The sequence below is a fragment of the Catharus ustulatus genome, chromosome 6 (assembly GCF_009819885.2).
Source record: "Catharus ustulatus isolate bCatUst1 chromosome 6, bCatUst1.pri.v2, whole genome shotgun sequence".
Taxonomy (NCBI): Eukaryota; Metazoa; Chordata; class Aves; order Passeriformes; family Turdidae; genus Catharus; species Catharus ustulatus.
Genome location: NC_046226.1, coordinates 31,799,366 through 31,810,964, shown reverse-complemented (window position 1 = coordinate 31,810,964; position 11,599 = coordinate 31,799,366). Strand labels below are relative to the sequence as shown.

General features: G+C 39.6%; 1 protein-coding gene across 3 annotated transcripts in view; it reads right to left on the bottom strand.

Annotated features, from left to right (window-relative positions):
- The window catches only part of LOC116998358 (neuroendocrine protein 7B2), a 42,409-nt gene extending 32,512 nt beyond the window's left edge, over positions 1-9,897 (bottom strand). The window contains exons 1-11 of one of the 3 annotated variants that reach the window (XM_033063909.1): positions 9,660-9,897; positions 6,623-6,693; positions 6,201-6,297; positions 5,448-5,698; positions 4,831-4,991; positions 4,576-4,722; positions 3,484-3,558; positions 2,658-2,825; positions 1,333-1,468; positions 939-1,047; positions 13-160 (exon numbers count right to left, since the gene is read on the bottom strand). In XM_033063909.1, the coding sequence (XP_032919800.1) occupies positions 13-160; positions 939-1,047; positions 1,333-1,468; positions 2,658-2,825; positions 3,484-3,558; positions 4,576-4,722; positions 4,831-4,991; positions 5,448-5,698; positions 6,201-6,297; positions 6,623-6,693; positions 9,660-9,746 (1,450 nt within the window). In that variant the 5' untranslated portion in view covers positions 9,747-9,897. Of the gene's footprint in view, positions 1-12; positions 161-938; positions 1,048-1,332; positions 1,469-2,657; positions 2,826-3,483; positions 3,559-4,575; positions 4,723-4,830; positions 4,992-5,447; positions 5,699-6,200; positions 6,298-6,622; positions 6,694-9,027; positions 9,164-9,659 lie in introns of those variants that run through there. The other 2 variants (XM_033063908.1, XM_033063910.1) reach the window with 2 other exon arrangements.
- Between the last annotated feature and the right edge of the window lie 1,702 nt (positions 9,898-11,599).

Genomic DNA, 11,599 nt, shown 5'->3' with positions numbered 1-11,599 from the left:
TTAGGCAATTACCTTTCTTAGGGAATTTTTCATTGACATATGGGCTGAAGAGTACATCTCTTTTTGCACATTCAGTTCTGCTTTCCAAACCTTGCTGACTTGCAAGACGTCTTCCAATATTTTCTGATCTATTGCCAACTGCACATCCTGATACAGTATTCTTGAACAAACAAGAAGTGTTAATTGCTTTTATATAAATTTGCAATTTGGAATCTCATTTACAGAGGAAGCTTGAGGAAACTACTATGCAAAATCAGCCACAGCAGCCTTTTCTTTGCCATGCTTCCTCTTGCCTTGATTCTCTGCAGACCTAGGTGGAGAACAGCCTCCCCTGCAGTCAGGTAGAGTTGATCATAGTATGAACAGAGTGATTCTGTGCACAGGGTCTGCCAGGGCAGTCACTCCCATCAGGAACTGTGAGACCCACTGACCACAGGCATGGTGGGTTGACCCCAACAAGCAGGCAAGCTCCCATCCAGTCACATGCTCATTTTCCCCACTCCCCAACAGGATGAGAGAGAGAAAATTGGAGAGATGAAAAGGGACACAGCCCCCTCCACAAAAAAAAAAAAAAAACCACCCACACATGATGCAAAGGTCAACACTTACAATAATCAGGGCAATTCTCAGCAAGCCTCTGAGCAATGGCTACTTTCCATAAATTATCCTGACCCCAATTTTACTGGCATGGAATTGCTCTGTGGTCAATTCAGATCAGCTGCTCCCTCCCTCACCATCTCGCCCCATGCCAGCTAAGTATAAGCTGATCAGTTACTGCTCCACAACTAAACCTCAGGTTTCTCATATTTGACAGCAAGCAGGTTAAATTAACACTGGGATCCCCCTCCATTACAAAATACATCCTTTCTGCTCCTGAAAAGCAGTGCCCCAAACTCTGGATTAAAATCTGCAGTCTATCAAGAGGACCGAGTACTTACCGTTTCTTTGTTGCTTTTCCCCAAACCAAATTTCAAGCGTAAAGACCTACGAACCATTTCTTTTCGGCTTATCTTTGGAGAAAAACAACCCGTCTTTCCTGATTCAGCCCTGGAAGAACAAGGGAAGAAGGGACAAAAACTCTTTAGGAGGGCAATGAAAACATCCTGACATTTATTTATAGTTACTTCCTCCAGTTTTATTCACTTTACTGCTTTCTTGCCCACTATACCAGATTTTACTTTGTTTTGAACTCAATTTTGCAACATCAGAAGATCTGGTGGTTTTAAGATGACTATAAAAATTTACCAAAACCAATAATTTTAGGGACAGATTGAGGTCATTATTCAAGGACACATCTTTCTAATTTATCTTTAGGTTTTGAGAGATGATTACCTGTAGAGTTTTTTGCTTGCAAGTCTTTTACTTCTTCTATTCCCTGTACTGGACACATGATTTTCATTCATGGTTGAAGGGGATAGTGAGGTTTGTGATGACTCAAGACACACACAAGGACTTGCTTCAAACTGAACTACAGGGACAAAATTATATTTATATGAACTTATTACAGTTACACTTTTTCAGATAAACACTTATGAGTCAACACAATAAAGAACAGGTTTTTAAAAGGCACAAATTTTTTGCTTATTTTGTAGAGTGCTAGCTTGAAATTACTTTGAGTTCCACTTTAAAATTAAACAAAGCTGTTGCTTGTAGCATTCACAGAAGTGGCTGAAATAAATTACATGCCACTGATATCACTACCTCAAATAAGTTTCCACATTATTATCATCAGATCAGTTCCTCAAATTTAACAGCTCAAGAAGTTAGACAGTCTCATTGTTTGCAGTGTGCTTTTTTTACATACCTAGCCAGAACAGCTAAAGCAACAATGAAGAAGTTACTTTTACTACTGCACATTTCATGAAACACATGCATCACTGCTATCTTTATGAAATGTCATTGCTTTGGTCTGCTTAACCATAGAAACAAGAATTTCATGGAGAACATGAAATGATCCAGTAAGAAAAGCACTATGTTTTATAACACTCATTTGAGGGAAGGCAGGGAGAAATCAAGCAAAACAGCCAATCTAGAAATATTCTTCCACTAACTTCAGTTGGCAGCACATGAAAGAATCAAATAAAAATAAAACAGGATGTTCAGAATAGCCTGATGGTTGGAAGCACTCTAGTAGAATAAAGTGGTACTGAAGTATTGTCAAACAAAAGAAAGATTTTCTCTAGAGTTTTGAGATGTAGCATCTTAGAGGAAAAACAAGAGGCGATAGGACACAAGAAAGAACCTTTATAAAAGCAACAACTGCATTTCACATAGAACTAAGATCAGCTATTTAAGCATTTAGGAGACAGAAGACTACAACTTTCAAAAGGTTGGAAGCATAGGCAGTCTTCATGGATTTGTGCCGTGAAAGAAACAGGAGTATAACTGGAGTGATACATAGGGAGTAAAGGTAAAAGGACATCAGCATTGCAAGTATGAGAGATCAACAGAACAAAAAACAAGAAAGAAAATTTGGCTTTGCTCAATCCATGTAACATGAGTCACCAAGGACCACACATACACAATTTACCAAGGTGGGGAAGTAATGCAAGGAACACTTCAGCAATGAGCACCAACGACTGTCTAACAAGAACAGCTCCACTCCTAAATTAAAAGCCACCAACAACAACTTCATGGAAAAAGTGATGGCAGCGTACCTGATGCTGGTGTTGAGCTGCTGTTAAATATGCTACTTGGTAAAAACTCAAAGGCAAAATTATGCTTAAAAGATCGTCTCTTCTTGCTGGACAAGCCCTGAGAGCAATCAGTTGGAAGTTTCCGCTTGGTACTTGGAGTAAGAACCACAGGAGTCACTGATGAAAGGACTGAAATTGAGAAAATCAAATTTGCAGTAAGAGCTTAAAAGTTAGAGAGTGCAATAAAGTAAACAGTTATTTTGTTTGGGTATTTTTTTTTAACTCTGAAAAAAAAACTGTTGCAAAAGCTTAGCTAAAGTGCATGCATATTGAACGTGCAAAGCAATATATATATAGCTTAGGGTTTGGTTTTTTTTATTTTGTTGGGGTTTTTTTTGCAAGTTTAGAGTACCAGAAAGGAAAATCTAAACCCACACATCAATAAAACAATATAGGAATTAGGAGGAAGTAAATGTACAGTCACCTTCCGTAAGTTTTAGAGAGTAAGCACGAAAGAATTTTAGTTCTTGCAAATTCATTACAAAGATGATAAAATGCTGCACTACTGCAATGAAGCCTTAGTGGTTAGCACAAGTTTGGTTGGGTAATCCCCACAGAGCTAAACCACGCAGCCCTCTACTGCAGTGACTGTAGCTGCTCCAAGAATTACAGCAAATGCAGTATCCTCAATAAATATGCATCTATATTCTATTTTAAACAATTTAAATGTAACCACTTTCGCTCAACTAAGTTCTAATTCTTTAGGTAAAAAAAATTGTTGAATATAGTTGACAAATCCAGAAAATACTGCATGGGCTTTTCTCAGTACAAGTACACCAATACCTACCGCTTCTGTCCTGTTGAGGAGTAGTGGAGGGTGTTCTGTTAGATTTAAATTTATTCAATGCTCCACTAACAATATCTGAAATTCAAGACACACCAAGCAATAAAGTTTAAATGGGAAGCTTGTCTTGTTCTGTTTTCAACACAAGTTTAACTTGTATTTTTTTTTCAGGGACAAAAAAAAAGCAAATAAGTTTAAATGGTTGTTTTACATACAGAGTATCATAACCCATATCTTCTCACTGATATGGTTTTTATTGCTTTCACACAACAGCTGAAAAATCTATTTCCCTTAAAATAAAAATTGTTTTATAAAATAAACAAAAAACCAAACAAACGGAGCAGAGAAGTACAATACATAAAAAAACACGCCATGGCTAAACATACAATCATACAGCCTTAATTTCTACTGCTGTCAGGTTTAATCTCCAGGTACATGAGCTAAATAAATACTTATTTTTTATAACAATACATAAAAGATCCCTTTGCAGTGGATTTGAATGAAGTCAAGCATACACGTTCCACAGTATTTCCTCTAAGAGTGCAGAACTGAGAATGCACCATTTGATCTGGCAAAAAAACCCAACTCAACCCTGCTAAAAACTGAAAAAACCTCACCCAAAATCCCAGACCCATAATACCAGAGCACAAAGTATCCAATAACATCCAATTCAGATTTACACTTCAAAACACAGATTAGCTACTCTAGTTCAAAACCCACTTGCCATTTGCATCCCTGCTTTCTCATGACCTGATTTCTCAAGGTATATATTAAAGTACAATTTCAAAATTAGCAATAACAACAAACAAACCCTTTAGCCTTCTGAAACAGGATCTGAAGTTGACTCAACAAAAAAAACCCAGAATATTAATCTGGCTACACAAATCCATGATACCTTCTTTAGTAGACAGACACAAAAACCTGAGTAAATATACAATAATGTTATTAATGAACTTTTATTCAGATTTTGCAAATCAAACCCAACCAGTTTTGAAGATATCTGTTCTGCTTGTGGAAGAATCAAGTGCTTAGGATCAGACTACCTGAAGTCTCAGTTCTGTTTCTGGCTTTGAAAGTTTCACAAAACACACTTACCCCCAACACTTCGGTGCCTCCTCCTCTTACATTCACTGGGAGATTCATTTTCACTATCTTCATGGCTCCACAGCGAGGGAGTAGATTGAAAGACATCAACACCTAACATTGAAGGAATCTTTTCCAAGATAAATTCTGGTACTTGTCCTGAAATAGTCAAGAAGTATTTTTTTCAGATTATTCTTAAAAGTTGAAAAGAAAAGCTGCACACTGGCTGGTGCATCAAGACACATTGATAAGCATTTGTCATCTTACCAATTTCTGCCGCATGGTCAATAAGTGTTTCCACGACAGCAGCTTGCAAGCGAATTTTTTTTTCTGTACTAGCAGACATCTTCTCATTTTCGTTTGAGTGCAAGAGGTTGGGAGCAAAAATCACTGCCAGATTACTGCTATCCATTCTGTTTTCATTGGACCTTAACAAGAAAGGGTTTTTTTTAATTTAAACTATCAGAATATAATAATGGAAAAAGACCAAATAAGACAAATGCAGTTAAAAAAATAAAAACAACTCATTCACTGTAGTGCTTACATAACGAGATTAATGTACAGACTTATGCACTCTAGGCCAAATAATTGCACAACTACGTTACTGAAATCAAGAAGTTATAGATCTCCCTCAGGTTTAGGGAATGCAAGGTATGATATTATGGTAATTCTGCTGAACAAAGCTTGAACAAAGTCAAGTCTCCAGTTAATTAAGTTTTCATGAAGAAAACATTGGATTTATGAAATAAAAGACTGAATTTAGTGAGCGTCTGCAGATATGAAAGTTTAAAATGGCAAACCACTCAGAAAGTTACAGCACTTGCCTGGACAGAGAACTGGTAAGGGAACTCAGAGTTGTTTACAAGCACGTCCTTTATACTGACCTTAAGGACACAGTTCTCAGAAAGTTGAAAAAGTATCTCAAAGCTGTAATTGTTCTGTCAGCCATCAAACAGGACAGCAACACGGTTGCAGTTTTCTTCTCACTTCCAAGCTGTTGAGCTTTGAATAGACCTTCCTGCAGGTGATGTGGGAGGATGGGTTCTGGTAGCTCTCTAAAGAACTGTTTGAGAAGCCCTGCAACATCACATGGCAGTGCAGCTGAGAGGCAGTTTTCACCTTGATCCAGTTTACTCTGAAATTTTTCAGAAGAAACACAATTTATAGTCTTCAACATATTGTCAGATTTCTACATTCAGGCAGCAATGCTCTAGCCCATGTCACAACAGACAGTCATATCTTTCCCACTGTTAGTTTCAGCCTTATGTTTAACCCAACTACACAATCCACAATGAGAAACAGGCAAGGTTGTCAGACCACATGTGTTAATTTAGAGGTTTCCCATCTTCCCTCCGCCAGGAGAACACTGTTAAACAAATATCCTCATAGCATCCAGTGTGCAGAATTGTTAATAAGTTTGTTCAGACCCAAACCATTCTCATCACCTGGAAGGCAAAATATTTAAATGGAAAAAAAGGGGGAAGCCTGTCAGCTTCTGACTATCATTTCTAGAGCTGGCAATGTTACCAATCTACTTCCAGTATTAAAACTTGAATATGACTGAAAAGAGTTCGAAAATTAAAACACGCTCAAGTGAAACGTAGCTTATTAAGAAAAAGAGCCACTTTAGAGAATACCTTCAAAGCTTTCAAGCGAACAAGAGACCCAGACTTCCTGAAGAGCCCCTCAGTATGAACATGTTCTTCCAAATATGCACATGTATCAACGAGAAAGCTGAGAAAAGAATGATAACATAGTTCTGATGCTCAGAATAAAGCTTGGGTTTTTTCCACAAAAACCATTTCACCATTTTTTGTAAAACTTAATCTATAGAATAATTTCCCCCCAAAGACAAGAGTATAAAGAAATACAACTTAATAGGAGCATTGAATTCCTTGTCTAACTTCTGCATCCCTCCTTTTCCACCTGGAACTATTCTTATATGCCCCAGAAGCTCTAGCAGGCATGGAACAAATATTGCATTCCTTCTTCTGACAAGGGTTCAGTACCATAAAGAGAGCAAAGCAAGCACAAAAGCTAAAAACACATTGTAATTTACCTTGGAATATAACCATATTCTGGCACAAGTGATTGTGGCAACGCATGAAAAGATATTCCAAAGACTTTACCCTGAAAAACAAAGTTCAAATCATGTCACTCAAAAGTTGACATAATTATCAACTACAAAGAAGCACACATTCCACATAAGGGTAGTTAAGACAAAAAACAAAGTCTTTCAGATAAGAGCTATTGTCTGGAAAATCACTGTCATCTCCAGAGATCTAAAACCACTGATTCCAGCCACAGGTAACATCCTAGATGATTGGGAAATAGCAGAAAGCTTTTCCCCACTATGTCTTACACTTCTGACTTTACAAGAAGTTAGTTTTCTTATAGGACTCACAAATCATTAAGGATATTAACCAGGTTGTTTTGGAATCTCACCTTAGTTTTTCAAATTGACTATATCCTATTTTTCTTAAAAATCAACACAAGACAATTGAAATAACTTCTTTTTAATAACTGTTTCTTCATCTCAGACACTCAAGATTGCTTTTTTGGGAAGGATTAATCTCAACAGAACAATCTAGATAACTGTTTTGAACCTCATATTCAGCATTCTTCTTAAAACTGAACTCTACTGCCTTATAGCAAAACATTAGAGTATGTTACATATTAGAAAATAAGTAAATCTCATCAGTCATTACTACTGATTTTCACCTACAGCATCAACAACTTCTACATCCTCTAACTTCGACTTTTTTTTTAAATATTCATGTTTACAGAACATGCAAGCCAGTCCCTCTCCCAACCAGAAGAGGACTGGGTTCACACCCAACTTGTTCTTAGAGCTGAATGCAAACTCTTAGTCACTCATAGCTGAAATTAAACGTGCTGTCCATGTTAGGAAAACAGTTAATGAGTAACTAACCCACTAGACCCAATCTAATCTGTCCTACAGAAAACAAACATAATGCAGTCAGGAAAGAGAAGCAACACATCTGTCACTGTGTTCCAGGTTGCTACTAAAACTACAAAAAGAAGTTTAACTCCAAGAGAGAATGGTTTTTTCTGTATGTATAAGATTACAAACTAGAAAATTCCAGTGGTTTGGAATTCAACATTTAAAATTCCTAACCAATAGGCTCACTTCACTAGGTTTTGTTTGAAGTATCAGAAGTCATGATTTAATTTCTTATTAATAAATAATAAAGCTAATAAAATTATGTTTGTTCCCTCATTATAGAAATGAGAAATCCTTTTGCAAAACAAATGTTATTCTATAGCTTCTCCTACCCTGCTCAGTAGTTAAGTACACATTTTCTTCTTGCATACAATTTAAGCACTACAGACAGCAATGTAATCTTTTATCAAGACATATATTGTTCAGTTTTTATTATCTTTCCTTCAAATAGAAAAAGTCTAGAACCATATATTTGATATTGACAAGAGGAAGAAAACTAATTCTAACTTTACTCTTGCTGTCTCTCTTTCCAAACACCTCAAGTCCAGCATGTCTTCCCAACTTCCTTAATTTATACAGACCAAGGATTACTGCAGCATTGTGTAATGTCTTCTCAGCCTTACAGAAAGCTCAGTCTGAGGATGTTCAGCTCTGTGCCATACCAGTTGCACAGAGATCTTGTTTAGGACTTGACCGTGGTCCACACTTAATAAACTAAAGAGTCTACCAGAAGACCAGCGCTTTGAAATGGACCTCAGTGCTGGCATCCACTATAATAGTTCAGTTGTAAATAAGAGTCCTGAGACAGAAAACACTTTTTCCTTAATCAACTTCAAAACAGGTATTTAAGGCAATGAGGGAGACTGCATTTCTGAATCACTGGCAAATCAAGGCAAGAGCTGTCTGTGCCAAAATACTTAGTTATACCTGATATTAAGAAACCATGCAAATAAAGCCCTTCAAAAAGACTCAAAAATCAAAGAAATCAAGTAAGAGACACACAGCTTTTAGAAACAACACCGCAGCTGTGTTCCAAGAAAAAAATACAAATATTAATATTTGAATTCCGTGGTGAGTGACATCAATCACAGTGAAGCATAAAAAGCTCTTGCACGGATCAGAGGCGACTGTGCTTGTTTCGGTGGCCAGCAAGTCCACGGACAAAAGAGGAACATATCTCCTTCGCCATCTGGCCGGCGCGTCCCGAACTGCCGGGGGCGGGGGCTTCCAGCGCCACTGAGCCATTACCTTCCTGAATCACAACACGGTTATAGCACCGCACCCTGGAGCGCTTGCACGCTGAAGGAAAGGAGGGAAAAGCCCCTTTACAGGAGGTGATGCCCTGTTAGGGGCTGGCGGGAGCGGCTGAATTACAGGAACGGCACTGCTGCCGGGACCAGCGCCCCCGCCGACAGGACCAGCCCCTGGACCCGTGTGAGCCCCCCTGGCTCTGCCAGGCCCGGGAAGCGGAGCCCTCTGAGCGCCCCCACCCCGCTCACCTCCGCCGCTGCTCCTGGTGCCTTGGCCGCCGCCAGGCAGCTCCCGCTCTTCACTTTGATCCCGTACGAAGCCCGGAGCTCCTCCAGCACCGCCAGCCGCACCAGCCTCCGCCTCTGCTCCGCCATCCCTGCGCCCCCCACCCTCTCTCCCCGCCCGGCCCCGCCGCCCCTCAGACCCCGCTGGGCGCCATCACAGCCCCGCTCAGCGCCCGGCTCAAACCCAGCGCGCGGCCCCGCCCGCGCCTCTGATTGGGCCGTTCGCCGTTCGAAATCAGGCCCCCCCGCCCAACGGCCACGCGGGGCTGCCCCGCCGCGCCTGCCTCCGCGCGCCGCCTCTTAGCCTGCCCAGCCAAGGCCCCCGCAGGCGATTGCGCTGGCTGCCTAAGGAGGGGAGGAAGAGTGGGAGTGGCTTCATCTCTCCGTTCCTTCATCTTCCGCATCCTTCCATTCCCCCTCATCCCTGCGTCCCCACATCTCCCTCCATCCCATGTCCCCACATCCCCAACACTTGCCCGTCCGTCGCCCCCACAAGTGTCGGGCCAGCGGTGCCGAGTTCGGGGATGGCTCAGCTAGTGGCCCCTTAGAAACAAGTGTCCCTTTCTCTGAAGTTTCAAATAAAAACAGCTGCTCACCGCAGTTTTAAACCGGACTCTCCGCTGTACCTGATGGCCCAGGAATGTCGGGTGTGGGCGTAAATAAAATGTCGAGGTTTTTCCCATGTGTTTGTCATTGACGCTGCTTTCCCCTGCGTTGCCAGGGCTCCGTGCAGGTCTGCCCGACGTGATCCATTATTTCCATCCTTTTCTGCTGACAAAGCCACACTCCGCAATCTAATCTTGAGCCATTAACAACAAGTTTCGCTTGTGCTTGGTAAATTTGGGTTCCCTTGCCTGTTCCGTACAGTGTGCATCTGGCATTATAGGAAGAACTGCTTCCTTTTTTCCTTGGTGCTTTTTGTTCTTTGGGGTTTTGTTTGGTTTTTTTTTTTTTCATATTCCGAAGTAACTCTTCAAGTGCCATCAACACTACAGTTAACCAAACGCAGTTTTTCTGTGTAGTCAGAAAAAAAGCACTGTATCAAAAATAACTTCTCCGCTTTTCCTTTATAAGTATTCTGTTATTAAAGCAAGTCACTAAGAAAAACACTAAGATTACCACAAAGCTTAGATGTAGAATGACAACAAGCTCTTTACAGTGCCCTGAACACTTAGGGACACAAAGGCTAGATAATAAAAAGAGAATAGCTAGAATTTTTCCAAATGTCAGCAAAATGTAAACGGAAAAAAAACCCCTCTAATAAATTATATAGAAGAAAGAGCAGCAGTAATTAAAAGCAGATTAAATGCAAATTTTCTTAAGTAACCCTCCATAATTTTTATTATTTATGTCAAAATCATGTCATCGTACAAAAGTAATATTCCTCTAAATGTGGTTTTAGTGTAACTTTACTGCAAGTATTATTATCTGTCCTGGCATTGAAATGTCTTGGCATTGAAATGGCATGAAAATAAAGATTTCAACCCAAAGACATCACTAAATTTCTCTAAACATGAGAAAAATAAAAGTAAAGAAATCGAGTAAATAGCTACCATAAAATTTAATTTAAATAATCTCTATTCTAGCTTAGGTTTTTGTAGTAATGATGAATTACACAAGAGGGAGCTATGACTGGATAAATATATCAGAACTTTTCATATTGAGTATTTTCTGTTTAGTATTCACTTAAGAAGAAACACATTATGATAGTATGTACTGCATTTTTTTTAACATAAAAAACGTGGTGTGGGTAACATTTTTACCATTTGCAGGTGATACTTAAAGTGACAATATTATCCAAATTTTGTCAACATCATTTGCCAAATACTTCAATATTCTTTAGCTGTCTATTTTAGGATGTTTCTGTTTTATTTGCAGGTAGAGACTGGAGCAGGAAGAATTACTTTGCAAATAACTTTTGCAACCAGTTGTAGCATCCCATCTCAAATCTATTACACCTGTTTGAAATTGGGTTAGGAAGAATAAACAGCTATTTGGCATTGTTCTGGGGTGACTTTGTGATGCTTATGCTGGATATTGAGTTCTGTGCTTTTAAAACTAGATTTCAGAGCAAGGAGTGGGGAGAAGGAGAAGCAGTGGAATGTCTGAGACATCTGTATTCAAAAATATAAAAATAAGAGCTTCAGCTCTCAGTGCGTGTTGTTTGCAGCACGGACAGCGGGAGAGAAACATGGAGTTTTTCTTTGGTTTTTTGCTGGTTTTCCCTCATTAGTTACAGCAAGGAAAGTTTTCTCAAGACCATGTCTTTTTTTCCTGGGACTGCTCAAACCTGCTCTGGACCAAAACCTGGGAGCTCACACCTGTGGCACACTGGGGATGGGACATGGCATTTTCCAGCGCAGGAGGGACTGATAAGGGACTGAGTGAGGTTATTCATTTTTTCATGTTTGTGGGTACTTTGCTTGTTAAATAAACAGTTTTTTCCACTTTTCTCCAAGGAAATATTTCCTGAACCAGCTGGGAAAGGGGCTGCTTGAATTTGCTTTCTAGAGGAGACCACTTCAGAAATGTTCTC